At 52.7% G+C, this 25,835-nt stretch overlaps 1 protein-coding gene across 6 annotated transcripts in view; it reads right to left on the reverse strand.

Annotated features, from left to right (window-relative positions):
• SYNPO (synaptopodin) overlaps window positions 1-25,835 on the reverse strand; it is a 58,190-nt gene that overhangs the window by 4,831 nt on the left and 27,524 nt on the right. For 2 of the 6 annotated variants that reach the window (XM_032250186.1, XM_032250188.1), the window contains one exon: window positions 4,037-6,396. In XM_032250186.1, the coding sequence (XP_032106077.1) occupies window positions 4,037-6,396 (2,360 nt within the window). The other 4 variants (XM_032250191.1, XM_032250187.1, XM_032250190.1 and 1 more) reach the window with 4 other exon arrangements.

The raw sequence follows: 25,835 nt of genomic DNA on the forward strand, positions 1-25,835 counted from the left end.
CGCTGCTCAAAGGCTACATGAGTAAGCAGTTTGAACTGGTTTGAAAGTGGAAGGCCTGGGAATCCCTGCCTAACATGTATCTCCTGAACCTTCTTCCAACTGTTCACCCAATCAGATTCCAGCAATAACCAGTCCGCCTTGCTATTCAATCCAATCCACTAGGAGTCATCCAGCACAGTTCAGAGCAAGCCAGTCCATTCCGTGCTTCCTACCCAATCAAAATCTAGTACCATCCAAAGATGCATTCTTTCATCCAATCAGTGATCAGCCATAACCAAGCCAGTCATCCTCTCATCCAACTGAGAGTCTTCTAATTCCTCCCAATCTGAAGGAAACAGACACCAATTGTGTGCTTTATCCAAACAGAATGTAGCAGCTGCTAGATAAGCCCAGACTCAGAACTGGCACCCTTTAACCTAAAGAGGACTGTTATACAACAGCCTGAATGGGACATTTTTCATGGGATGCTAATGCCGGAGTGACCCTTAGAAACTCCCTAGGGACATCCAAGTTCCCAGTCATCAAGTGGAAAGTTAAGGCTCAGCCTGGAATCCCACTCTTTTCCTCCCAGGGTCAGAATTGGAGTCAGAATTGTGTATACAAGAGCCAGAGACACTGGGAGCTTCTCTGTGTCTGTGGCACATCCCAGTCAGGCTGGCCCGGGAAGGCAGACCCCATAATTTAGGGAGAGGAGCTGGGAGGGAGGTCCCGGCTCCACGGCCAGATGAGAAGGACCAGAGCCAAATGCCAAATCAGGGTGGGCTCTGGCATAACCCAGCACCTGACCACAGTGCCACCCTAAGTAGGGAGGTGGGGCCTAGAGTTCATGATCCAAGCCAGTCAACAACCACTGACGCAGAGGAAATTGGGGTCTTCAGCCAGGAGAGTAGGCTGCACAGGAGAGCCATGATAGCTACCTAAAAATCTCTAAAGCATTGTTTCTGCCTTTGGTGGCCACAGGGGGAATGCTGGGGCCAACAAGTGGTAGGAATAATAATTCAGCCAAGACTATAAAACAGAATGGCTCAAACAGGTATTGAATGTTGAGGGCAGTGGTAAGCAGCTCCTCATCATCTGGAGATGGGCCAGAGCCTGACCTCATCCTAACAGCCATGCCTAGGCACTGACTCTGTATGTACGTTTGGAATGGGGGGTGTGCACAATATGAAAAGGCTTCAGGAACTCAGAACTATTCACTTTCTGACAGAGAGCTCAATGCACCCTGCACACCAGAGCTCTCTGGGAACGCAGGGGGTGAAAATTCAAAAAGTAGCAGCCACTCAACCTAGCCCCAGACCCAAAGCAGGGCACGTGTGTGGGGTGAAGGCATGAATAGAACACAGTCAACCCTGGACTGTCAGAAACCAAACAGAGTTCCCACACCACCTTCTGCAATCCTTTCACTGCACAGAAGGGGAAACTGAGGCCCAGAGATTGGAAGAGGTTGTCTGAGGTCACACAGGAATCAGATTCAAACCTGGGGCTAGAACCCAGCTCTCCTGACCCTTGATGCCAGTTATTTCCTCTCCACCAGAAGCTCCATGCTTTCAGGAGCCAGACAGTGAAAATGATGGCCAATGTGAGAAATGGCCAGATTTAGATAATCGGGAGCAAGGAGGGGACCTGAGAGAACTGGAGAGCGAATGCCGCTAGGGGTATTTCTATTCCACTTTGTAAAGATCCCAAACAAACCTGAACCAGAAGAGGTAGTGCATTTCTTCCCAAAATCCTCTACAGTATTTTTGGCCAAACTCTGAGGGAAGGAAAGCACAAAAGGCTGCGATTTGCACAGGGTTCTGGCTCCCTGAGTGCTGTGGAGAGGAAGCCCTTGCTTCCAAGCCAGCATACGTCTGTCCCCGTGCCGAACCAGACACACGGCAGATGCAGGCAGCACGCAGGACACAGCCACACTTTCACACTCAGTAACTGAGCAGGCCCACTCCACTTCCCAGGCTGGACTCAGGGAGGAGGAAGGCAGCCCTGACCCCTAGCAGCATGGAAGAAAGAAAGAAGCAAGACGGATTTGAGGCAGAGTGTATTGAGAACAGGAGAGAAAACGAAGTTGGGGGCAGAGCTCAGCCTGGCCGCAGGAGCTGCAGAAGGAAGGGTGGGCTCTTCCATTGCTGGCCCTCAAGGGTGGAAGGGAGCAGGGGTCCAGGGCAGGGGCTTCACTCTGTTCTGGGAGAGCCCAGGCCTGAAGGAGCTGAGCTCACTCACAACTCCCCCACACATACCCCCTCGATCTATGTGAAATGAGCTCACTAAGAAGGCACCCTTGTTCCCATGGAGACAAGCCCAGAGCTCACAAAAACTGCAGGCTCAGCCCAGCATGGGCACCGCCTCCACCACCCCTTGCCCCACTGGGGAGCCCAGAAATAGGGCCGAGAAAGAGAAGTGGGTGGTCCTCGGCCCCCAGCCTTGCGAAGCTTCCATCTGAATCCTGCCACTTGAGTCTGTATCCTCTCACCCCCCACAAAGCCTGGTTTGGTGGGGGGCTGTATCATATCACCTCTAAAAGTGTCAGAGGTGGCGGGGAGTCTCCAGCTACCTGACTCAACACCTTCACTGTAGCAATGGGGAAACTGAGACTTAAAGACACACATGCAGTTGGTCTGTTAGAATCCAGATCCCAGATTTTCCTCGAAACTCTACGATCTCCTCTGTCCCCTCCCCCTGCACTGCTATGCACCTGCCCAGGCTCCTGCCATGCTCTCACTGTCCTCAGGCAATCCTGAGCCCGAGCCAGCCCAGCCCAGCCCAGGCTTCTCATCCTCGGCTTCCTGCAGGGGCTCATTCCAACCATTCCCTCACCAGGTCGCCCTCACAGCCATCTAACTCTACCTGTCCTATGACAACAGCCCATTTCCTTTCTCTTTCTTCCCAGGGGACTGTCTTGTCACTTACAAGCCTTTCTCCAAAGCACCAGCCTATGTTCTCACTCCACACAGACTGTCAGAGCTAGAAGGGCCCTCCTTGTATAAATAAAACTGAGGCCCAGGGAGAATGTGAGTGGGCCAAACTCACACAGCAAATGGGAGGCTGATATGGGACTGCTGCTCTTCTCTTCTGCCTCCCTCTGGGCCCCGTTCCACTGCACTGAGGTGGCTTCTTTTAGTCAGGCAGATCTTGGTTGAATTTGAAGCCAAAACAGCCAATGGATACATGGCTAGGGGCCACCCTCCCTGTGGCACACCCACATCTGCACAGCCTCCTACAGAGCTCTCCTTCTCTTGGGGATCCTCTGGGACATCCTCCACCCCTAAAGCAGTGAGAGCAAAGGTAGAACTGGGGCTGAGGCCTGGGTCCACTGGTCTCCCTAAAACAGAGCCAGGTCTCAGAGAGGGCGGGAAGAAAAGCGTCAGACAGCAGCGGTGGGCTGAGTCCGCAGTCAGCAGAAGGACCCCGGAGAGGAGCGCAGGCGGAGGTGAGGCAAAGCTCTCTGAAGCAGTGGAGAGGAAACGGTGTCCAGAAGGCAGAGGTGGAAGAGACAGGCCCGTGGAGGTGAGAATCCAGCGACAGGAAGGAAGATGCCAGGAGCTTGGGCCTCATGAGGGAGGCCTCCTGGGCAGCTGAGGAGGCAGACCCTTGGCTGGCTGACTCCACAGGCACCGGCAGGCTCTGTCTGCTCCAGAAGTCCCCGTTAGGATCCCCTTCTAGGCCACTCCCCCAGCAAGACGCTGGCATCAGACTGCATCCCTACAGCTCACAAGGGCCAGAGGACGCCCCTCTGCCGCATCAGGGCTGCCACGACAGTTCTCTCTCCATGACCCTCCTCGCCACTCAGACATGGAGTCTGACCCCAACTGTAGTAGGGGAGGGCAGCTGCAGCTCAGAGAGGGGAGGCGACTCGCCCAAGGTCACAAAGCCAGCTGGTGGCCGCATCTGACCTTGAACCATGGACTCCCCATTCTCCTCACTCAGCTCTGTGCCATTTCCTGCCACATCTGCTCTCCATCTGGCCCTCAAGGAGGGGACTTGATCGGCAGTGGAACCCCCATGGGGTCCGTTACTTGAAGCAGAAGGAAGGCTTCCACACCTGAGCCTCTATCCCGGCGTTCCGGGTGGAGAAGGAGGGCCTGGGGGCCTGCTTGGCTCGGGGAGACCACGCCCTGGAGGGAGACACAGGGGAGATGTCACCGCCGTAGGGAGGGCTCACGGCAGTGGGCTGCAGGCTGTCCTGGCCGGGGGAGGTGTAGAGGCCCGGCGAGGAGCGGGAGGCCCGAGGCAGTGCAGGAGACGGAGGAAGACACCCCTTGGGCAGGTTGGGCACCAGGTCCAAGGAGGTGGGCTTGACGGGCGAGGCAGCTCTTGGGGAGACCTTGGCAGGCTCCTTGATAGGTGAGAGGACAAAGAGCGAGGGCCGCAGCTGGTACGGCGGCTGCTTGGTGGGCTCCGGGCGCAGGACCCCGTTCTCAGGTAGATAGCCATGGTAGAGGGAGGCAGGTGGGGTCCGGGCTGGGCTTCGGGATGCCACTCGGAAGGCCCCGGGGGCGTTAGTGGGGTATTTCCAGGAGGAAGGCAGGGACATGGTGGGTGACGGGCAGCGGGCCAGCTCCGGGGTGTGGCTTGAAGACTCGATGACATATTTCTCCATCCGTGACTGGCGGCGTGCGTAGAGCTCAGCCCCCTTCCCAGAGGCCTCGGAGAGGTTCTGGTTGGGTTTGGGCTTCGGCTTGGCCTGGATGCGGGGTGACTTGAGGCAGGAGGCCCACTCTGGTAGTGCCTCCTCCGCCACCGCAGGGCTGGCTCTGTCTCGAGGTGCTGGCTCCTGCTGGAAGTTGGAGGCCTCAGCCCCCAGGGCAAAGGGCTCCTCCTCCACGCCCACCTCCCCTTGGTCCCTCTGCCGCCGCTTCTCATCTGCTGTCTGTACCAGATCCAGCAGGTCTGGATTCGGGGTCACCTTGGGCTTCTCCACAAAGGTAAACATGGATTTGCGGCTGCCCCGGCGGGCCATCGACTCTTCCAGGATGCCCGTCTTGCTGGCGGGAACCGCCTGGCCCTTCAGGTGAGAAGACTTGGGGTCAGAGCTGGGGTACAGAGCAGAATAAGAGGGAGGAGACCTCACCCAGGAAGCCAGAGGGGCTGTGGACAAGGTCTCAGCGTAGGTAGGGGGTGGAGTGAAGTTCCCCAAGGGGCGTCTCTCTGAGGCCGGGCTTCGCTGCCCCATCAGCCTCCTTTCCACCATGGGGCTGCAGGACATTATGTGTCTCTGTGGCCGGGGGCTCCTGTCTGGCATACTTGGGGGCTGGGGAGCCGGGGCCTTCTCCCCGAAATGTCGTCTCTCTAGCATGGGGCTCCTCTCCATCTGGCTGGTGCCCCCTGGCGCCTGGATCCCAAAAGGCCTGGCTGTCCTGTTGACCACTGATGGGGGCTTGGCCAGTGTGAAGTGGACCTCACTGTATACCTTGGTGGGCGTGGTGGCAGCTGCTCGCCCAGACATCTCTTGATCTGCTGACACCACTAAGGTGTTGGGCTGGATGTCGATGAGCAGAGAGCTGGACATGAAATCTGAGGCTGGGGGCCTGGAGCTGGGGATGAGCGTAGCTTCTCTGGAGAAGGTGCTGGTGGCGGGAGCTGGAGTCGACACCTTGTCAATTAGGAGCGTGCTGCATCTCACTTCCTCAGCTGGTGCCTGGGGTTGCCCGTCAGCACACAGGGTGCTGGGTTTGGAAGCAGGCACTGTGCCATTGGATGGGAGTTGGGCCTCTGAGGAATTCTGTTGGTTGCTAGAAAGTGGCAGGCTCTGTGGGACGGCAGTTGCCGGGGGGTTCTGATTGACATCGGTGGCTGGCGGGTTGTGGCTGCTGTTAGAAGCTGCTGTGGTGAGCGTGGCACTGGGCGAGGCAAGGTTTTGGTTGACATCTGCAGCCGGGCTGTGGACCTCCGCTGGAGGTGGAGCCGGTGAGGACTGCTGGGCCTCTCGGTTTTGGGACAGGTGGAGCCCATTGGCCGTCAGCAGTGCCGCATTCTCCTTTAGATAAACCACCAGTGGCACCTCTTCCTCCTCACTGGCCACCTTCTCCAGGTGCCGGAGCAAGCTGGCCTCCTCTGAGTACCCCTCCATGCTGTGGCCAGGGACCCCTCTGTAGGGGCTCTGGGGACTGGGGTTCTGTGGAGGGCCTGGCTCCGGCAGCGAGGTGGAACTCAGGCTGAGCCCTGGGGCATGACCTGGGGAGCTTGCAGGGAGCACCCTGAGGGACTCCTGGCTGGGCTTCTGTCCCCTCTGGCCGTGGCTCTCCAAGGTGAACTCGTTCACCCTCTGCCGGCGCCTGTTGAAGAGCTGGACCCCGCGGGAATTGGGGCTGGGAGGGGTGGTCAGCTGGGCTGCGATCTGCTGGCTCCGCACCTTGGCCTCTTTCAGATCCTTCTCCGTGAGGCTAGTGCTCCGGCCCAACCCTGCGGGAAGGAACAGAAGCCCAGTTAGCAAACAGGCGTGCAGTGACACAGGGGTAAGACCCCAACCCAGGTGGCGCTGAAGGAATTAAGAAGCAGATACAAAGACAGAGTGCAAAGAGGGACTATCGGGGGCCAGCAGCCTTCCGAGCCGAGAGCCTCAGGGCTGACAGCATTCCAGGCTGAGACAGACAGGCGTACAGAGGTGGTTGCCTCAGCCCTTCCTACACAGGATCTCTTCCTCTGGAATTTGATCCTCACTCACTCACTGTTTCTTAGAATTAGCTCACTTCATCATCAGCCCTGATCTACCTTTCATGGCCCAACTCAAATGCCACCAGCTCTACACCGCCCTGATTATCCCCTCAGGATTAACTGGTCCTGGATTTGGATGCCCCCTGACAGTTGCTGATAAGGCATTTACCAGGCTGAGAGTGAATACCTCACTCTAGAAGTCCCACTGTGTCCCTGGCTACACTCCCACCAGCCTTCTCTTCTCTCACTAGGCCCTGCCACCCTGGCTTGCTTTCTCTTCCATGAAAATGCCAAGGATGTTCCCGCCCCAGGGCCTTTGGACTTGCTGCTCCCTCTGCCTGGAATCATCTTTTCCTAGGTAGCAGTCCCTGCTGGTTCCTTCTTGCTGCTCAAATCTCAGCTGGAATGTCCTCTCTCTGGAGGCGCCTTTCCTTCTCCGATGCCATCTGTTTTATTTTCTCCATAGCATTCACCAAGTTGAAATGATCTTTATGTTGCCTTGTCTATTATCTGTCTCCTCATCCAGAGCTTAGCTCCAAGGGGGTTCACACTCAGTTTGGTAAAATGCCATATCAGCAACAGTCAGGGGGAATCCAAATCAAGGACCGCTAATGCTTCCCCTTTTTAGAGTAGGTAATGCATTAACATGCTCTAAAAATTTATTTATTCATTCATTTTTATTTTATTTTTACTTTTCTGAGACAGGGTCTTGCTCTGTTGCCCAGGCTGGAGTGCAGTGGTACTATCATAGCTTACTGCAGCCTCAACCTCCTGGGCTCAAGCCATCCTCCCACCTCAGCCTCCCAAGTAGCTGGGAGTATTGGTGTGCGCCACCATTCTTAGCCATTTTTTTTTTTTTTGTATTTTTTGTAGAGAAGGGGTCTCACTATGTTGCCCAGGCTGGTCTCAAACTCCTGGGCCTAAGTGATCCTCTGGTCTTGGCTTCCTAAAATGCTGAGATTACAGGCATAAGCCACCATACCTGGCCCTAAAAATTAAAACATAAAAAAGTATACAGTAAAAAGTGTAGCCCCATCCCCGATGACTCCACATCACAATCAGGTAATCACTGTTGTCAGTTTCTTCTGTATCCTCCCAGGATTTCTTCCCACTTTTACTTAAATAATCATTTTAAAATTCACATCTTTTAACACTAGAAAAGTAACCAATTGAGCTAATTTCACCAATGACTGCACTAGAACATCGCATTCTTTTGTTTTATCTGCACAAGACCAAATGAGACAAGCATTGCTTGCCTGTGTTTTACAGAAGAAGAAACGGAGGTTCAGAGATATCTAAGTAACTGCCCCAGATTGCGAAGCCAAGGGTGACAAAGCCGGAGTCAGAAATGTTCTCTCTCAGGTCTCCAGCCCATGCTCAAGCTGTCTGCTCATTCCAAAAGGTCTCTTTGGGACACAGGGGACAGGAACAAGGTCATCAAGAGTCAGGGTTCCGTCTGGGACTTGAGGTCCTGAGATCAGGCTAACATCAGTCCCCTATTAAACTATAAGATCACTGTAGGCAACCATTTCTCTTTCTATCCCCAGTGCCCAGCTGGCACACAGTTGGTGCTCAATTTATAGTTGTTGAATAATAGTTGAACAAATGATGCATGAACAAATGCATTGGCAGACAGGTGGATGGATCAGCCTGAGACCAGGGTCAGAAGCAGCATCCGCGGCTGAGAAAATTCCTCTCTCCATCAGCCCTCTCCTCCCGACTGTGGGAAGCTAATTAGTTCTTGAGGAATCTGACCCTGCCCTCCTCTCCCTTGCCCTCATTAGCACTGGCTACGGCATGCTGAGTCCGTCTCCAGGGACGGTCTTTCTAGGCATCTTGCCAGCAAGGCTCTGAATTCATGGACTCTCAGAGCTGGAAGCGCTCTTACAGAGGAGGTATGTCATCACCACCCTGTTTTATAGGTGGGAAACAGAAGTCCAGAGAGTAGCCCAGTGTAGAGCCTGCTGACCCCCACACGGGAGCCACAGGGAGGCCCACAGAGAGCAGAGAAGCTGCGACCAGCAGCGTCACAGCAGCTTCACTGGGGCCTGTGGCCAAGCAGCCACAGGCTTTCTGGCTCCGACCTCCTTCTTCCCTCCTCCATCAAACCTGGCTTTCCCCTCACCTATTAGAAACAGTGAGAGCACATCAGGTAACCACTGTTGTCAGTTTCTTCTATATCCTCCCAGGATTTCTTTCTATCCCACCCACCCATGATACTGCTGCCCCCGGTAGGACTCCTCTCCCGCCTGGATCGCCCCACTTATTAAAGATGTCTATTAGCCATCTATTAGCCAGGCTGCTCCCCTGGGGGGAGCCTAAGCAAAGGGGTGCCAGCCACACAGGAGGGCTCTGCTTAGAAGCCAGGCCTCCTGGCCTGAAGCCAAGCTCTGCCATTTGCTAGCCATGTGACCATGGCAAGTTACTGTACCTCTCAGAGCCACAGTCTCCTTAACCTGACATGAGAGTTGGGAGGCCACAGTGAGATCATGAATGCAAGGCCTGACTGCCACGAAGCCCAGGCGGACAGACAGGGCTCATGCTATCGTGGTAAAGCTGGCAGTTGGTCACCCCATTCCAGTCCCTGGAAAAGGTCAGGTACTCTTCCAGCACAGGAGATTCACTGAAGATCGAATAGCAAGGGATTCCAGAGTGACAGGGATGCAGAGCTTACTGCCCCAAAACACAGAACCTCAGAATCTCAGAGGTGGCTGTCACCAAGTCCAATCCCCACACAATTCTTACATCTTCAAAACCACACCCTTGAGCGTACAAGTCTCTGCTTACATACTCAGGTGACATGAGCTCACTACCCCAGGAGGTGCCTTCCACTAATTAACATTCCTCAGCTAGAAAGTTCCTACTTACTTTAACTTACATCCACAAATTTAGGAGGATAAGTTTTTTTTTTTTTTTTTCTGATACAGGGTCTTACTCTGTTGCTTAGGCTGGAGTGCAGTGGCGCCATCATGGTTCACTGCAGCCTCAACCTCCCAGGATCAAGCGATCCTCCCACCTCAGCCTCCTGAGTAACTAGGACTACATACATGCACCACCATGCCTGACTAATTTTTGTATTTTTTGTAGAGACAGGATTTCACTATGTTGGCCAGGCTGATCTTGAACTCATGAGCTCAAGTGATCCACTCACCTCAGCCTCCCAAAGTGCTGGGATTACAGGCGTGAGCCACCACGTCCAGCCTTCATCCACTTTCTTTTTCTTTTCTTTTCTTTTTTTTTGAGATGGAGTCTTGCTCTGTCACAAGGCTGGATTGCAGTGGCGTGATCTCGGCTCACTGTAATCTCCGCCTCCTGGGTTCAAGCAATTCCCCTGCCCCAGCCTCCCAAGTAGCTGGGACTACAGGCACTCACCACCACGCCTGGCTAATTTTTCTGTGTTTTAGTAGAGATGGTGTTTCACCAGGTTGGCCAGGATGGTCTCTGCCTGACCTTGTGATCTCCCCGCCTCCGCCTCCCAAAGTGCTGGGATTACAAGAGTGAACCATCTCGCCCAGTCCTCATCCAATTTCTTGATGTGGTTCTGCCTCCCTGGGGCTGCACAGATAAAAAGTTTTCTCATTCATTCCAGCCTGACAGCTCTGCAGAGATTTACAGATACATCACATCCCCTTGGGACAGAGTCAGGATAAACATCTCCAGTCTGGCCAGTGCTTCTTATGACACAGTTGCAGCAATAGTAGCTAACATTGGTTGGTCACTGACTATATATCTATACATGCACTTTGCTCATTTAATTTCCCAAACAACCCTAAATGGCACAAACTATTATTATGAACACTTGTTGATGAGAAAATTAAGGCTCAGAGAGGTAAAGTGAGCTGCCCAAGATCACAGGACCAGAAAGAAGTGGAGCTGTGTTCGCACCTGTCTCTACATGACTGCAGAGAGCACCAGGCTCCTGGCTGGCCGGTTCCCACCGTGCGAGGCTCATAGAAAGCACTTCAGTGTTTGATTAATCCAGACCTCTCAACACCCCTGCATTTTTCTGATTTTTTCCTTACTGGCTCTAGAAGGCCATGGGTTTAGAAAATCTTCAAATGTCAGAGTGAAAAGGGCCTTTAGAGATAAGCTGGCCTGGGAGGCCCAGTGAGGGAAGGGGCCAAGAGAGGAGGATGTGAGCCCAGGACCATGTCAGCTGACTCCCACTGAGGCTCCATTCACAGCCAAGGCTGCTGCTAAGATCCCATCACCACCACTTCTCTGAGCTTAGAACTGCCCCCTAGCTACTGTTCTGTAACAAGAGGAATGACGAAAAAGGTCGGGAGGTAAGTGAGCCCTGCCCTCCAAGGCGAACTCCTGCAGCCCGCACTCCAGCCCACAGTGACTCCACGGAAAAGGAATTCAGCAGGAGGTTTGGAATAGATCCAGCCAGCCATCCAGATGACTTTTGCCACCCTTCACAAACAAAGCTGATGAGGGCACCCCAGAGTCCCTTGTAGCAGAGCACCATGGGACAACTCCATCTAAAATTCCTCAGACTAGGGAGCTGCCCCCTCTGGCAATATCCCAGGCAGCTGCTCCAAGATAGCGCTCCTGGTGTCAAAGGGGTGGGAGGTAGCCAAATGCTATAGGAGACGGGTACCTCACTGGACCCTCAATCAACCTGGCTGTGGCCTGTTTTTGTGCAGGTCATGATGCTCCTACTGCCTCCCCACCTAAACTTCTACAGGGCCAGGTTGGGGTGCTAACCCTTTAAACACCCACCCTGGACATTGGATCAGGAGCCCTGAAGACAGCCCTTCAAGAGAGGAAGGGGTGGAGGGCAGGCACAATGAAAAGCTGCCTGGGGTCAGGAGACTTGGGTCCAACCGGGTAAACCCTGAAGCGGGGGTAGGTGAGAAGCCCCAGCACAGCCATTAGAAGGGGCTTTGTACTGCCCGCTGTCACGATGGAGCGCCCTGCAGCCCGGGCACAGTGCCGGGCACCTGACGCTCGCTGCCTTGTTCAGTTCTCACAAAAGCTCCAAGAGATAAGTCCTGTGATTCTTCCCATTCTGCAGGTGAAACTGGGGCTCAGAGAGACCTGCCCAGGGTCGCACAACTTATGAGTGGCAGAGCTGGACTCGAAACTCAGAAAGTCTGGCTCTGAGTCTAATCTCTTAACTGCTCTCCTTCCAGACTAGAACTCTGGAAAGAGGAAAAGCAAGAGAGGCTCTGGTGCTCTTGGAGGATGGTCTGCGGAGCCCTCTGCTTCCTTATCTTGTGCTCAATGCCCTCAGCAGCGCCTTCTCCCCTGAAAACCCAGCTGCCTTTCTCCCACTTCTCCCTCTCAGGAGAAGAGTCTATAAACTCATTCTTACTAGGGTAGAAATGACTGATAGGGCATGAAAGATTAGTAGAGTGGGGAGGTCACAATGTTGTGAGCAGGAGAACTCAGTTCTCATTTGGCGCAGACAGGGACAAAGCCTTTCCCCGCCCCTACCACCCTCTATGGGCAGCGGCCTGTTCTGCCCACCAGTGGGGCCCGTGTGGACGGAGGATCCACAGGAGGGAGGTGGGGCCGGGGAAGGGAGGCCAGAGCAGAAGGTCAGGACAGGGAGAATTCTAGGAAATGCTTCTTCACACGATGCCGTCAATGGGAGTGTCCAGCCAGGGTCAGGTGGGTGGGGTGAGACCAAGTGGGGGGTAGGAATAGAGATTGGCTCAAGGCAGCCCATTGTGGCTGTCTGGGGGTCTTGGCAACAGGAAGGGTAAACAGGCTGGGTAAACCACCCCCCCCCCGGGGAGGTCAGGAAGGAGCTAATGACTGGCCACTGCACAACCTTTGGCTCAGCTGGGGGGCAGGAAAATAGAGAGGCCTGAGTAATGGCCTGGCTACCTTGGCAGCCCCTTCCCCATTCCTCCCACTGAAAGGAGGAAATGACACAGGCTCCGTGCCTTGGGGAGCTCTCCATCCCCAGAGTCGTGGTGAGTGCAACCTGACTGGGGCCGGCAGACTGCCAGACCTCCTCTCGGGAGGAGAATAATCTAGGCTTCAGTGAAAAGGACTGCCGGGCATGGGAAAAGACACATAAATGGGGTGGGAGCCCCAGGCCCAGCCTCTGCCTCACCACTCACAGGCTGGCAGAAATCACCATATACCTCTCCCTTGATGCCCAGAGGAGAGACTAAGATCAGAGGGGGGATGCCACATGCCCTAAGCCATATCCCCCAAGCCACAAAGGCACCTCCGGGTGCTCCCGTTACTCACTCTGCTGGGTCCTCCCTGAAGCCAAGCTTCCTCCTGGATGCTCCTGCCGGCCTTTGGGCCTTGGTTCTCAAAGCCTCCGGCAAAGGCAGCCAATCGCCTGGCTAACTAAGCCAGGAAAATCCCACATCAACAGCAACACGAAGGAGCTGGATATGACTTTTCTCCTCCACAGATGACTCAGCCCAGCCCTTTATCAGGAAAACCGATTTTGCAACAGCCTTTTAAATGGCCTCTCCACCCCCAGTCTCTCCCCCGCCAATCTACCCGCCCCACGCTGCCAGATTCATCTTCCTCCCTCTGGGCTCCACTCATGCCTCTCTCCTGCTCAAAGCCCTCTGCTGCCTCCCCAGGACACGGAGGATCAAGAGGAGAGTCCTCATCCCGGCATTCAAAGCCCCTGCCATCCAGGCCTGCCCCAGAGCTCACTCACCTTCTCTCTGTGCCCTCAGCAGCAGTGGAGGGAGTTCAGGGGCTTGCAGCTCCCACAGCTGCACAGTGAATTCCTGCCTGCCGAGCAGCGAGCAGCGTTTGCACAGACCCCGCTCCCGGGAACCCTCCTCTGTCTCACATCCTTTCTACATGCCCTAATCCCACAGATTTCCGGCCTACCTAGAATGCCACCAACCCCTCCAAAAAGCCTTCCCTGATCCACCGATCTTCTATCTGCACAACTTAATAACTGCAGTGTAACAATCATTCTAGCAAAAGTGCTTTTTCAGGGTGTGCTCACCACATGCCAGGTACCAGGACAGTGCCTTACTTCACTTACTTCCACAGCACTATCCTCCTCTCCTCGTTAGAGAAGACACTGGCTCAGAGGGGTGCAGTGACTTGCTCAAGTTTGCACGGCCAGCCAGAGCAAGAGCAGGGATGCAAGCCCGGGGTGCCCAATGCCCAGTCCAGGGCTGGTCACGTGGGCCATGCTGCCTCCTCCCAGTGTTTTGCTTTGTAGCAGTCAGGGTCTGGGCCCTATTTTTCCCCAGAGATTGCAGTGGCCTTGAGGGCAGAGGCCTCCGCTGCTTCACGTCTGTATTCCTGCCTTGTCCCCAGCACATCTTCTACTGACACTTGCAGAATAAACAGGAAATCTATGAGGATGACAAGAGCCAACATTTTGGGGGCATCAGATACTGCCAAGCCAAGGGTTTCACATGTCTTTTCTCATTTAATCCTCACAGCAACTCACAAGGAGTTTCCCTTAGCCCCATTTCGTAGATGAGGAGATGAGGCACACAGAAGCAGCTAACTCGTCCCAGGTTTCACAGCTTAGCAAGCGGCCCCGCGGTCTGACTGATCTCAAGCCTGGGCGCCTTCCTTCTGAAGAGGTCCCCACAAGCACACTCACCTTCCCTACTCACCCACCCAGGCCCAGCCCAATGGCCACTTCTTCTAGGAAGCCCTCATCAATCCATTCAGACTCCTAGATCACTGCTCCTCCCCTGTTCAATCTGGCCCAGAGGGCTCAGATCAGGAACAGGGCTCAGATCAGGAACAGGGCTCAGAGGAAACAGCAGGTTGAAAAAACTCAGAAACCCAGGGGAAGGAGGCTGGGCCTGGCCAAACTTCTGGTTTCTCTCTGTTGGCAGTGGGTTGAGATCAGGGAGGGCAGAGATGGAGGGGCAGGGGGAAGCCAGATGAGGGCTCCTCAGTCAGCGCAGGCCTGACCCGACTTCTATCCTAGCAGACCACAAGCCCTGCTCCCTACTGGCTGACCACGACCCTGCCAAAGGCCAGGAGCCTCAGCCTCTCTCTTGCCCACTTTACTGGGGTAATCACTAATCTATAACCAGTAAGTTTTTAGAAACTTTGGAATGGTAAGTCAGAGAGAGGCAGGCTGAGCCCCAGGTATACAGCAAACTGGAAAGGGAGGGCTCACAGAGAGGATCACGGGGTCACAGCCCAGGCTCCATCCTCTCCAGGCCAGCCCTGGTGAGCCAGGCCTGTGTTCACCAAGCCCCCTCCCGCCGTTTCACCCTCCCCACCTCCCCACTCCCTGGAAGCCTTGGGAGTACAGAAAGGACTGTCACACCCTGCCTTCCCAGAGAAAACATATCATCTAAAAGACAAAAAGGTGGCAAGCCAGGGCAGGGGAAAGAGGTGGTTTTCCCCAGACCGTGCCTCTGCCAGGGTCAGGGCGGGGCCTAGGTCATCTGTGGGTCCCCTCCACTCTTCCCAGGGCCTGGCCCACCACAAAGATGTGGTCCTTCCCCTTAGCCCTGTGCTAGTCTAGGGCCAGGACTGGTCTCTGTCCTCTCTCAATGTCCCCAGACTCAGCAGAAGCCATCACCCAGGAGGGGTTGAAGACATCACCGTGTTGACTAAACTACTGAAGGACAAGCACTTCCACAATCTAAAGCCTCCCCCTTCACATTTTGCTCCACCATTCATCCTTGGAGACGACTTTTAGATGTGTCTAAATCCAAGAGTCATCTAGATTCTAGATCAGAGATCTAGGGGGTGGTTCCTGGGAGTGGTAGGAGAAGGAAGGAGACAGCAACATGTTTGTGAGAGAAGAAGGAGATTAAATCTCAAATGACTGTGTTAGTCCCAAGAGGAATAATGTTTGATGAAGTGAGGGGGAAACATAGAGCCTAAGAGTAAGATGAATTAGGATGAAGCAATCCAGGAAGGCTTCCTGGAGGAGATGACATATGCCCCAGATCTTGAAAGATGGAGAGAAGGAGGCATTCCAAGCAATGAGGATAGCTCAGTAGAGGCTAGGAAGTTCAAGGTAACCCCCACCCCACTCCCTTACCCACCCCGATACCCCAAATCAAGACCAGCTGAATAGAAAGGAAGCTTTGATAGAGTAACACACTTACTGGGTTTGCCCAGAGGCCAGGGGTGAATGGGGAGAGCCAGACACAGTTCCATAGGAGCCATGTACATTACCAGGCTCATGCCCAGAGACCAGAACCTGGGCCTCTGGGTGGGTTACATAAACGCCCCCATTCCTTGGGCCACTAGGCCAGCTGGGACCCTCCGTGTCCGCCTCTCTAGCCATCTGTCTCAGTAGCTTCCTTCTTATAGGAGAGGAAGCCGTGCAGCCCAGCCGAAAGTGAAGGCGAGAGCCCTGTGGTAAATTCCCCACATTCCTTCCTCACAGAAAAATAAATAACTTGGGAGGAAAAACGCAGAAGGAATGATAATGACAAAGTCACCACACACGGGGTAAACAGCAGAGCGATGAGGTTTATCCCCCGGCGGTGTCATCCCCAGCCCAGGGCTCTGGGACAGACAAACCTGCCCGCAACCCGTGCAGGTCCCCCAGACAGGGTCTCAGGCCCACTCACAGCTGCCAAAGAAGGCGCTGGGAATCCCTTAGTCATGGCAGGTGGCCACCGTGGGCAAACTCATCAGGGGCCGGGTGCACTCACATTAATTACTGAGCACTTCTAATGTGCAAGGTGTGCGGTTTCAGTTTTATCATTTTTCATCATGTTTTATTTTATCCTCACAAGCTGTGAGTTGGGGAGTACCATTATTCCCCACCCTTTTTTTTTTCTGAGACGGAGTCTTGCTCTGTTGCCCAGGCTGGAGTGCAATGATGCCATCTCAGCTCGCTACAAACTCCGCCTCCTGGGTTTGAGCAGTTCTCCTGCCACAGCCTCCCAAGTAGCTGGATTACAGGTGCACACCACCATGCCCAGCTAATTTTTGTATTTTTCTTTAGTAGAGACAGGGTTTCACCATGTTAGCCAGGCTGGATGGAACTGGATCACTGACCTTGTGATCTGCCTGCCTTGGTCTCCCAAAGTGCTGGGATTACAGGGATGAGGCACTGCACCTGGCCTATTATTCCCATTTTACAGATGAGGAAACTGAGTCTCAAAAAGAATGATTTTGTGATTTGTCAAGGTTATTTGGCGAGTGAATGGACTGTGGTTTTCCAGCCCGTCTCTCACTCCCCTATCCATTCAGCCTGCCTACTCCTCCCACAGACAGAGAGGTGCAGCCAGTTCTTCTCCCATCTAAGGCTCAGCAAGGTATGCTGGGCTACCTTCAGTGAATCACTTCACCTCTCTGAGTCTCAACTTTATCATCAATAAAACAAATATCTGCTTTGTAGAGTAGCTGCTGAGTAAATGAGATGCAGCAATGATTCCTAAAATATAAAGCAGTAGGCACACCTTTGGGGGGCAGTTAACTGTAGGCTTTTGCACACACTCACCTCTGCATAACTCCACCAGGCTGGGGCTGTATCTGTCTCTCTCCCTGTTTTTACCACCCCTCTTGGGGTCTGGTCTCACTCCTCTGCTCACAATCAGGCAGGACTCAACCCTAATCCCTTCCCAACATCCCCCAGCATCCTCTCTGCACAGGGGATCCCTGTGTCACTTCTAGCCAGTGTACTGTAGGAGTGAGAACCAGTTCTGAATCTCAGGCCCCCTCGGAGGAGGGCACATGGCTCTGGGGTGCTGGCGGCTGCTGACCCTGCCATGCCCCTCTCCTCCACTGCCATTCACCAATTACCAAGCAGGGCTGGCCCCGCTCCAGCAGGAGTCTCCTGCCAGGGAGAGGCTGAATCATGCAGTCCTGCCCTCCATGTTTCCCTCAAACTGCAAAAGAAAAAAAGAATGGAAGCCAGGAGATATGGTTCCAAGGTCTGTCCTATCACAATTTGGGTGAGACACTGAGCTGATCCCTGATTCTCTTGAGGCCTCAGTGTATCCAATTTGTCCAAAGCGGGGACTGGACTGTCTGGTGGTTCCTACAGTGTGGTGCCCCCATCACTAATGGAAGCAAAAAGGATTTTACGTGGTGCCCTGATATTTAAAATCTTAACAGTTATGTAAATTTCAAATGTGAATTGAAAAAGAAGTATAATGAACACACCCAAACTTGTAATCTCAGGTATATTACTGCTTAATGGGAGGCTAAAGTGGACATTTCACTAACAAAAAAAAAAATTTTTTTTTTTTTTTTGAGACAGAGTTTTGCGCTTGTCATCCAGGCTGGAGTGCAATGGCACAATCTCGGCTCACTGCAACCTCCGCCTCCCAGCTTCAAGTGATTCTCCTGCCTCAGCCTCCCGAGTAGCTGGGATTAGATGCATGCGCCACCATGCCTGGCTAATTTTGTATTTTAGTACAGACGGGGTTTCTCCATGTTTGTCAGGCTGGTCTCAAATTCCTGACCTCAGGTGATCCACCCACCTCGGCCTCCCAAAGTGCTGGGATTACAGGTGTAATCCTGCCACCGCACCCAGCCTTCACTAACAAAATTTAAAGAAAATATGTATAAGTGGTGCATGGATTCATTCATTTAACCAGTATTTATTGTACAACAACTAAGGTCCAGGCACCGTTCACAGCCATGAAGGGAAACAGATTAAAATTTCTGCTTGCTTTCAAGTAAGGGAACAAGATAATAAATACACGAGTAAGTCAGATGGTCAATGCTGTGGGAAAAAATTAAGCAGGACTTGGAGGTGTATGGACTTTAAGGGGTGAGGAGTGATTTGCAAAGGTAGACATGCTAACCAAAGCCATCCTCACTGAGAAGGCACATCTGAGCAAAGAACGGAAGAAGGTGACAGAGTGAAGCATATGCTTGTCTAGGGCAATAAATAGTGCAGGCAGAGGAATAGCAAGTGCTAAGGTCCTGAGGCAGGCTCATACCTGGGAGGTCTAAGGATGATACATATGATATGGAGGTAGGGCACGAATAAGCAAAGTAGAGGCCAGGCGTGGTGGCTCATGCCCACCCAGCACTTTGGGAAGCCAAGGTGGGCAGATCACTTGAGGTCAGGAGTTCGAGACCAGCCTGACCAACATGGGGAAACCCCGTGTGTACTAAAAATATTAGTCAGGCAGGGTGGCGCATGCATGTAATCCCAGCTACTCGGGAGTCTGAGGCAGGAGAATCACTTCAACCAGGAGGCAGAGGTCTCAGTGAGCCAAGATTGCACCACTGCACTCCAGCCTGGGCGACAGAGCGAGACTCCCACCTCAAAAAAAACAAAACAAAACAAAACAAAACAAAAACAGTTGTTTTCTTTAATGGCCCTTCTCCTTCTGAGCTTCGGGACCTCAGGGATCCCCCTGCATTGTGACCATTTCTATACATGCACACACACACCTGCAACATACACGCATTCTCAGTAGCCTCTTAATGCTGGAGAGCCTCCAGCCGGCAGCAGCACATCCTCCTCTGCACGGATGCCCACACACAGAGGTGCTGCTTGCTTCAAGCCTGTACTACACACAGCAGAGCGTGCCCAGGCATGCATGCACACCCACAGAGGGGGCAGGACATACACACGAATATGTGCACACTGAGCACCTACAGGTACACGGGACTCATGTGGAAGTCTGGCATGGATGGACATGCATCAGGTACACACACCTTGTGGGACATATGCGTCTCCTTCCTGCCAGCCTGCCCTGTCTTCAGGTAACCGGATTAGCAGATGACTCTTGCCTTGAGGGCACATGCTACTGGAGGATGGAAAGTGCACCGATGGTCTGGTTTCAAATGCATTCTCCAGTATCTTGGCACCTCAGTCATAGTCTCGCTTTTCCAGGGGTACATTAAAATCTGCCACGTGATGCTCAAATGCGTGAGGAGATCATGTGGCTGTGGAGAGTGTCCCTTTTGTGTGTGTGTGTGTGTGTGTGTGCATGCGTGCGTGTGTGTGTTTTAATACAGGGTCTCACTTTGTCACTCAGGCTGGCAGGCTGGAATACGGTGGCACGATTACAGCTCATGGCAGCAACCTTTCAGGGTCAAGCTATTCTTCTGCCTCAGCCTCCTAAGTAGCTGGAACTACAGGCATGCACCACCACACTTGGCTAATTTTTAAAAAGTTTTCTGTAGAGACGAGGTTTCACTTTGTTGCCCAGACTGTTCTCAAACTCCTGGGCTCAAGCGATCCTCCCGCCTTGGTCTCCCAAAGTGTTGGGATTATAGCATAAGCCACTGTGCCCAGCCAAATGTCCCCTTTTCTATCCTGATTGCAATTAAACGGGGTAAGCCATGAGAAGTGCCTAGCACAGCACTGTACGCCTTAGCACCACCACCAGCATCCTCACTCGTACCAAAGTCCTCTCCACCTTCATTCCTCTAGGGTACTTGGGGGCAGCTGAAAAGCAGAGAGAAAGGACCAGGCCAGGAGCTGGAGATCTGGGTTTTAGCCTCGACCTGGTCTCCAATTCAATGTGAGGCCTCTGGCAAGTCCCTTCCCCTCTCTGGTCCAGATCAAAAACTTGCAGGTGCTTCAGAATCCCTCAGGGAACGTGGTCAAGATGCAGATTCCTGGGCCCTACCCTAGACCTGTGAGACCACAGAATATGCACCTTTGCAGGCTCCCGTGAGGGGTCTGTGCACAGCCACATTGGGGACCTACTGGGCTTTAGAACCCATGATCTTATAAATAAGTGCATAAGTTAGTTACCACAAGAAAATGTCTGGAACACAGACTTGCACACAGTAAGACTCCATCATGTTAATAAAAAATACATGTAATAAAATATATTTCTATAATTGTCTTTATTTTTAAAAATTTTATTTTAATAGAGGTGAGTTTTCACTATATTTCCCAGACTGTTCTTGAACTCCTGAGCTCAGGCAAGCCTCCTACCTGGGCCTCCTAAAGTGCTGGGATTACAGGCATGAGCCGCCACGCACAGCCTATAATAATTATATATGGTAATACACTCCTAGCAGTTTTCATGCATCAGAGATACAGCCAGAACAAGGACTGTTATACCATTTTACAGACTAGAAAACTGAGGCAGAGAAAGGACAAGGGACCTGCCCAAGATCTCTGCACACATGTCATTGGCTCCCAGCCAGGACCATTGGCACAGCCCCATGAGATGCCCCCCCTCAGGCCTTATCCTCTCATCCCATACGGTTTTGACTCCCAGCCCCCAATGTAACTGTCCTTCCACTCCAGGTTTATGAAAGCTCTGAGCACACATGACTTCTCCGTGACTCTGGAGAACAGGACCTCAACCAGTTAATTTCTTTCCAGCCACAAAATGCCTCTCACCAGCAGCACAGGGAGTACCCAGAGCCCTAACTCTACATGCTGCCATCTGATCTAAAATGGTTGTTTTATTTTAACTAATCTGAGTCCAACCTGATCACTAGCTATGGTGACCTTTAGCAAGCCTTATATGTGCTAAGCCTCAGTTCCCTCTAAAAGAGTCTTAAGTCCTACTCTGCTGTGTCATTTGCTCGGATCAGCTCTCTCACAGGCAAAGGCCTGAAACTTACGCTACTGCACATTAACTCTCTGGCTAAAGTGTGAGCTCCTGGAAGGCAGGAACCCTGTTTCATCCACTCATGCACCACTTCATGTAATATGTGCTCAATAAATACATGCTGAATGCATGATGAAAGGAAATGATATGGCCAAAGCAACTCTTTCCTAGTCCTAACTGACCGTGGTGTTTCATGAGCCATTTCCCAGGTCGAGGGGTAGGGACTCTAAGCAGGGATGATCAGGGCCAGAAGGGATGGTTTCTGGGTCCTGGGAAGCTGCCCTCCCATCTGCACATTGTGGACCGCCTGACATGGCTGTGGCGAAGGCCACACTGGGAGAGCTGTGTTCTGGGAGTCCTGAATGTAATCCTGTTGACTCAGACATAAATAATGCACTAGTATGTTCTCTCCTCACCACCCTGTCACACTAAGAATAGCATCAGCTATTCTTTCAGGGATTCCAAGGGGAAGAGGGCAGGACAGCAAGATAGGGACAAGCAGGGAAAGACGTCACCGGGCTAGGGACCATCAAGCACCCACCTCTCCAAACCCATAAAACAGGATCCTGGAGGGCAGAGCCAAAAGGGCCCTTAGAGGCCAACTGTCAGGAGTTCTCAAGGGGCGAGCAGATGGCACCCGCCCCTCTACCAGCCTGTTTTATGTTTTCCTCCTCCTTTCTGACGCCCATCCTAATAAAGCCTGTGCTTCTAACTTACCCCTCCACACTCCTCCCCCTCCTTGTTCATGGGATGAATAAATATAGAGTGGGTGAGTGCCCTCTTAGGTGTTTATATGTAAAGCTTTCGAGAGGGAAAAAGATGCTATAGATTTTCATGTAATTTTAAGTTTAAAAATAACTGACCTAGAACAGTGCTTCTCATAATTTAAAGTACATGGGAATTACTCAGGAATGTTGTCAAAATGCAGACGATAATTCAGGAAGTCTGGGATGGGGCCTGGGATTCTGCAGTTCTAAAAAGCTTCCAGGTGACACTGATACTGCATGCATGGGCCATACATTGAGGGTAGAAAAATTAGAGTATTTTCCTATAACAGAGTTAAGGAAACTGACACCCAGGGAGGAAAAGGGGTGTGCCCTAGAGCATACGGCAGAGCTGGGCGCAGAACGAAAGCCTCCCGACTGCCATCCCAGGGCTCTGGCTTCGGGGTTGGCGGCGGGGGAGGGGGTTGGTGCCTAGAGTGGAACAAGGGACAGGCAGCTGTTACAGGCAGTGGGAGTAGGTCCAGGGGTGCATTCATTCAGACACAAGCTGACCCTCCTTTGTCCACAGACTCCCACAGGGAATAAAAGGAAGTACGAACTCACCTGAACAGGGGCGCTCGGCTTGAGTGACCACAGCCTCCTGCCCAGGAATGCACTCTCACCAGCTTGCATCTGACGCCTGCTGGGCCTCCATAACCTTCCTTGGAGAAGGGAGGGATGGCCCCAGACTCTACATTCAGCCACCTCATGAAGTGGCTGGGGGGGAATGAATGGGATCTGTTGATAGCACTATCAGGGTGTACAACCAAGGGAAAGAGGAAAGGAAAGGAGGAAAGACCTGCCTCCCAGATCAAGACCAGCATGCTCCTCATCCTATGATCCACCTCAAGCCCCTTCACAGGCTCCAGGCTCTGTACCACCAGCCCCACTGCTGTGACCCCTGCACTGCAGCTCCCAAGGTGATGCTTTACCTCCCAGGCTTCAGCCAGGCTGGGCTTCTTCCCAGTGCTCAGCCAGTCAGCCCAGCACTTCCTCCCCTCTAGGCCTCTGCACTGGCTGCTCCTTTTCCTAGAGCCCTTTCTTCCCTTGCCCCTTCGGCTGCACCTTTCTGACCATACCTCTCATCTTTCAGGTCTGTTCACAGGTCCCAAGGCCCCTCAGAGGTCACATTCTCCTGCCACAACACCCTCTGCCTCTCCCCTAAACTCTCATCAGCTTTGTAATTCCATCAGAATTTGTTTTCATGTCAGTCTGCCTATCCCCACAGGGCAGGGACCTTGGCTATGTCCATGCCCCTGTGCCTCGGCCACAGCTGGGGCTCAGTAAACATTTGCTATAAAAGAACAAATGCCTGAAATACTGCTCACATCACAACTGCAAAGCCTCCTGCCTCCATGCTTCCACGTGACCTCACTCACCCAGACTTGTACAGGACTGGGATTTGCACGATTATCAGGGTACAGGCCTCTGCTCTGCTCTGGCCTGACTGCTATTTTAACAGAGATCAAAACATGGCAATACTTAAGTGGTAGCTCTTTTTTTTTTTTTTTTTTTTTTTAGCATAAGTGGCCTCTGCAGGTCACATCAGCCTCTCTGAGTGTGGTCTTCTGCACTGTCTGTCAGGTCTAAATGAGAGAAAAAATCTGGGAAAAACTTTGATTGACAGCATTACTCTGTCAATGGTTGAGGCCCAGAAAGGGAAAGGGCTCATTCAAGGCCACACAGCCAGTGTGTGGGGATGCCAGCCGCCCCTGGCACAGCTTAAAGTCCACAGCTGAGCTTCAGGCCCACCCAAGCTCAGTGAGAGCACCATCTGCCTGGAGGCTGGGCAGGGATGGAGGAAGGAGAGGAGAGGGTGGATGGGAGCATTCAGCCTCAGGCCCAGAGCCAGGGTGTGGTGGGCGGGGCCCCCAGCAGGAGACCTGAGTGAGGCCTGGCAGCCGGCACGGGGGAGCCAACTGGCTCAGGCTGGGTGGTGGCATGCTTGTTCTCCATGCGTGTGACATTCCATTTTTTAATCAGTACTCTCCCCATCCCCCAACTCCATGTGCCCTCCCAAAGGACCCCATATTGGGAATAATGTCCTGACTGAGGCCAGGGCCACCCTAGGGATCTGTGGGAGGGTCCCCAACATCTCATCTTTTTAGGGAGCCCATAAGAACTAAGTGGCCCAGAAGGCAGAGCAGGAGGCTCAGGGATGAAGTGTGTCCTCTGCCTGTGTGACCTTGGGCTGGTTCCTGCACACTGTAACCTCAGTTTCCCCTACCTGTACAATGGTGGCGGTGTGCCAGATTGGGTGGGAGTTTATTACATCTCAAGCACTTAGAAGCCACTTAAGCTCCAAGGCACTAACAATGCCCACTCATCAGGCCCTGGCAGAGCCTTCCGTGCCCACAGTGACTGCAGGGCACCCTTGATCCTCTCTGACCTACTCCCAGGGGAATGGAGAGGTTGAGCTGGTTCAAGGGCCAGTCTCAGAGCCCTGGACCCTAGACCCAGTGAGGCTCCTCCTTCCAGGACCTAAGCTTCAGGGATGATGAGGATCAAAGATGAATGCTGTCTGTTCTGGGACAGGTGGCTTGCTTTTTCTGAGCCCCTGGCACTCCATCTTATGTGGGAGAGACCATGTTGTGCAGGAGTTAAGCACACAGTTTTTGGGGCCAGACTGCCTGGGTTTGAATCTAGCCACTTATCAGGTGTGTGACCTTGGAGTTTCACTTAACCAATCTCTCTGGGCCTCAGTTTCCCACCTGCAAAATGCTAATAATAACAGTACTTACCTCATGGAGTTGTTGATGTGCAAAGAACTTAAAGCGCCCATGGCACACAGTAAATAACAGTGAATAACCATTTTTAAGAACTGTGGCTTTTATCTCTCAAGCACTCTTAGACTCCAGGAGATTTTATTCTGGAGGATTACATGCAAGGGTTCTCAGGTTAGCCCACTCTCCTGTCCCAGGGGCTCACCCAACCTGCCCCTTCCTTGACCCTTGACACCATGGTGTCAGCCCCTCCTGCTAGCCCCATGTTTTTGGTGACAAGCCAATAAGGAGCTTTGTCACACCCATGATCCCCTCAGATCCTTACTAGCCCATATCTCAGCAGTCAGAAGTGAAGCCTGAGGCCCAGAGGAAGCAAATGATTTGCCCAAGACCACCAGCCAGTCAGGTTCAAGTATCCATTCCTGAAGCTCAGTCCAGGCATTTTCCACTTGTGCTGATTCTCCCAACATCAAAGCCTGTTTCTAGGTCAGTCATGGTGACTCACGCCTGTAAGGCTTAGGCAGGTGGATCACTTGAACCCAGGAGTTTAAGATCAGCCTGGGCGACATAGTGGGACCCTGTCTCTACTAAAAATACAAAAATTAGCCAGGCATGGTGGCACATTCCTGTAGTCTCAACTACTTAGGAGGTGGGAGGATCACTTGAGCCCAGGAGGTCGAGGCTGCAGTGAGCCATAATCCTGCCACCACACCCCAGCCTGGGCAGCAGAGCAAGACTGTCTCAAACAAAGAAACAAAAAAAACCCAACCAACCAAACAAAAAAATCCTGTTCCTGGCCAAACATCAAAAAGTAACTTAAACTGAGATACAACTAGTCTTGAGCAAGAGCCCATCTCCTTAAGAACCTATTTTTATTTTTTTGAGATGGAGTCTCGCTCTGTCTCCCAGGCTGGAGTGTAATGGCGCAATCTCGGCTCACTGCAAACTCCGCCTCCTGGGTTCAGGTGATTCTCCCGCCTCAGCCTCCCGAGGAGCTGAGATTACAGGTGTGTGCCACCAAGCCTGGTTAATTTTGTAATTTTAGTAGAAATAGGTTTTCACCACGTTGGCCAGGCTGGTCTCAAACTTCTGACCTCAGGTGATGCACCTGCCTTGGCCTCCCAAAGTGCTCAGATTATAGGCGTGAGCCACCACACCTGACTGCTATTTTAACAGAGAACAAAACATGGCAATACTTAAGTGGTAGCTATTTTTTTTTTGGCATTTCTTATCATCTCATTTAATTTTCAGAACAGTATACAATAGGGTCTATTATTGTT

Source organism: Sapajus apella, unplaced genomic scaffold, assembly GCF_009761245.1.
Source record: "Sapajus apella isolate SASKATOON/1434 unplaced genomic scaffold, GSC_monkey_1.0 scaffold71, whole genome shotgun sequence".
In the NCBI taxonomy this organism is placed as follows: domain Eukaryota; kingdom Metazoa; phylum Chordata; class Mammalia; order Primates; family Cebidae; genus Sapajus; species Sapajus apella.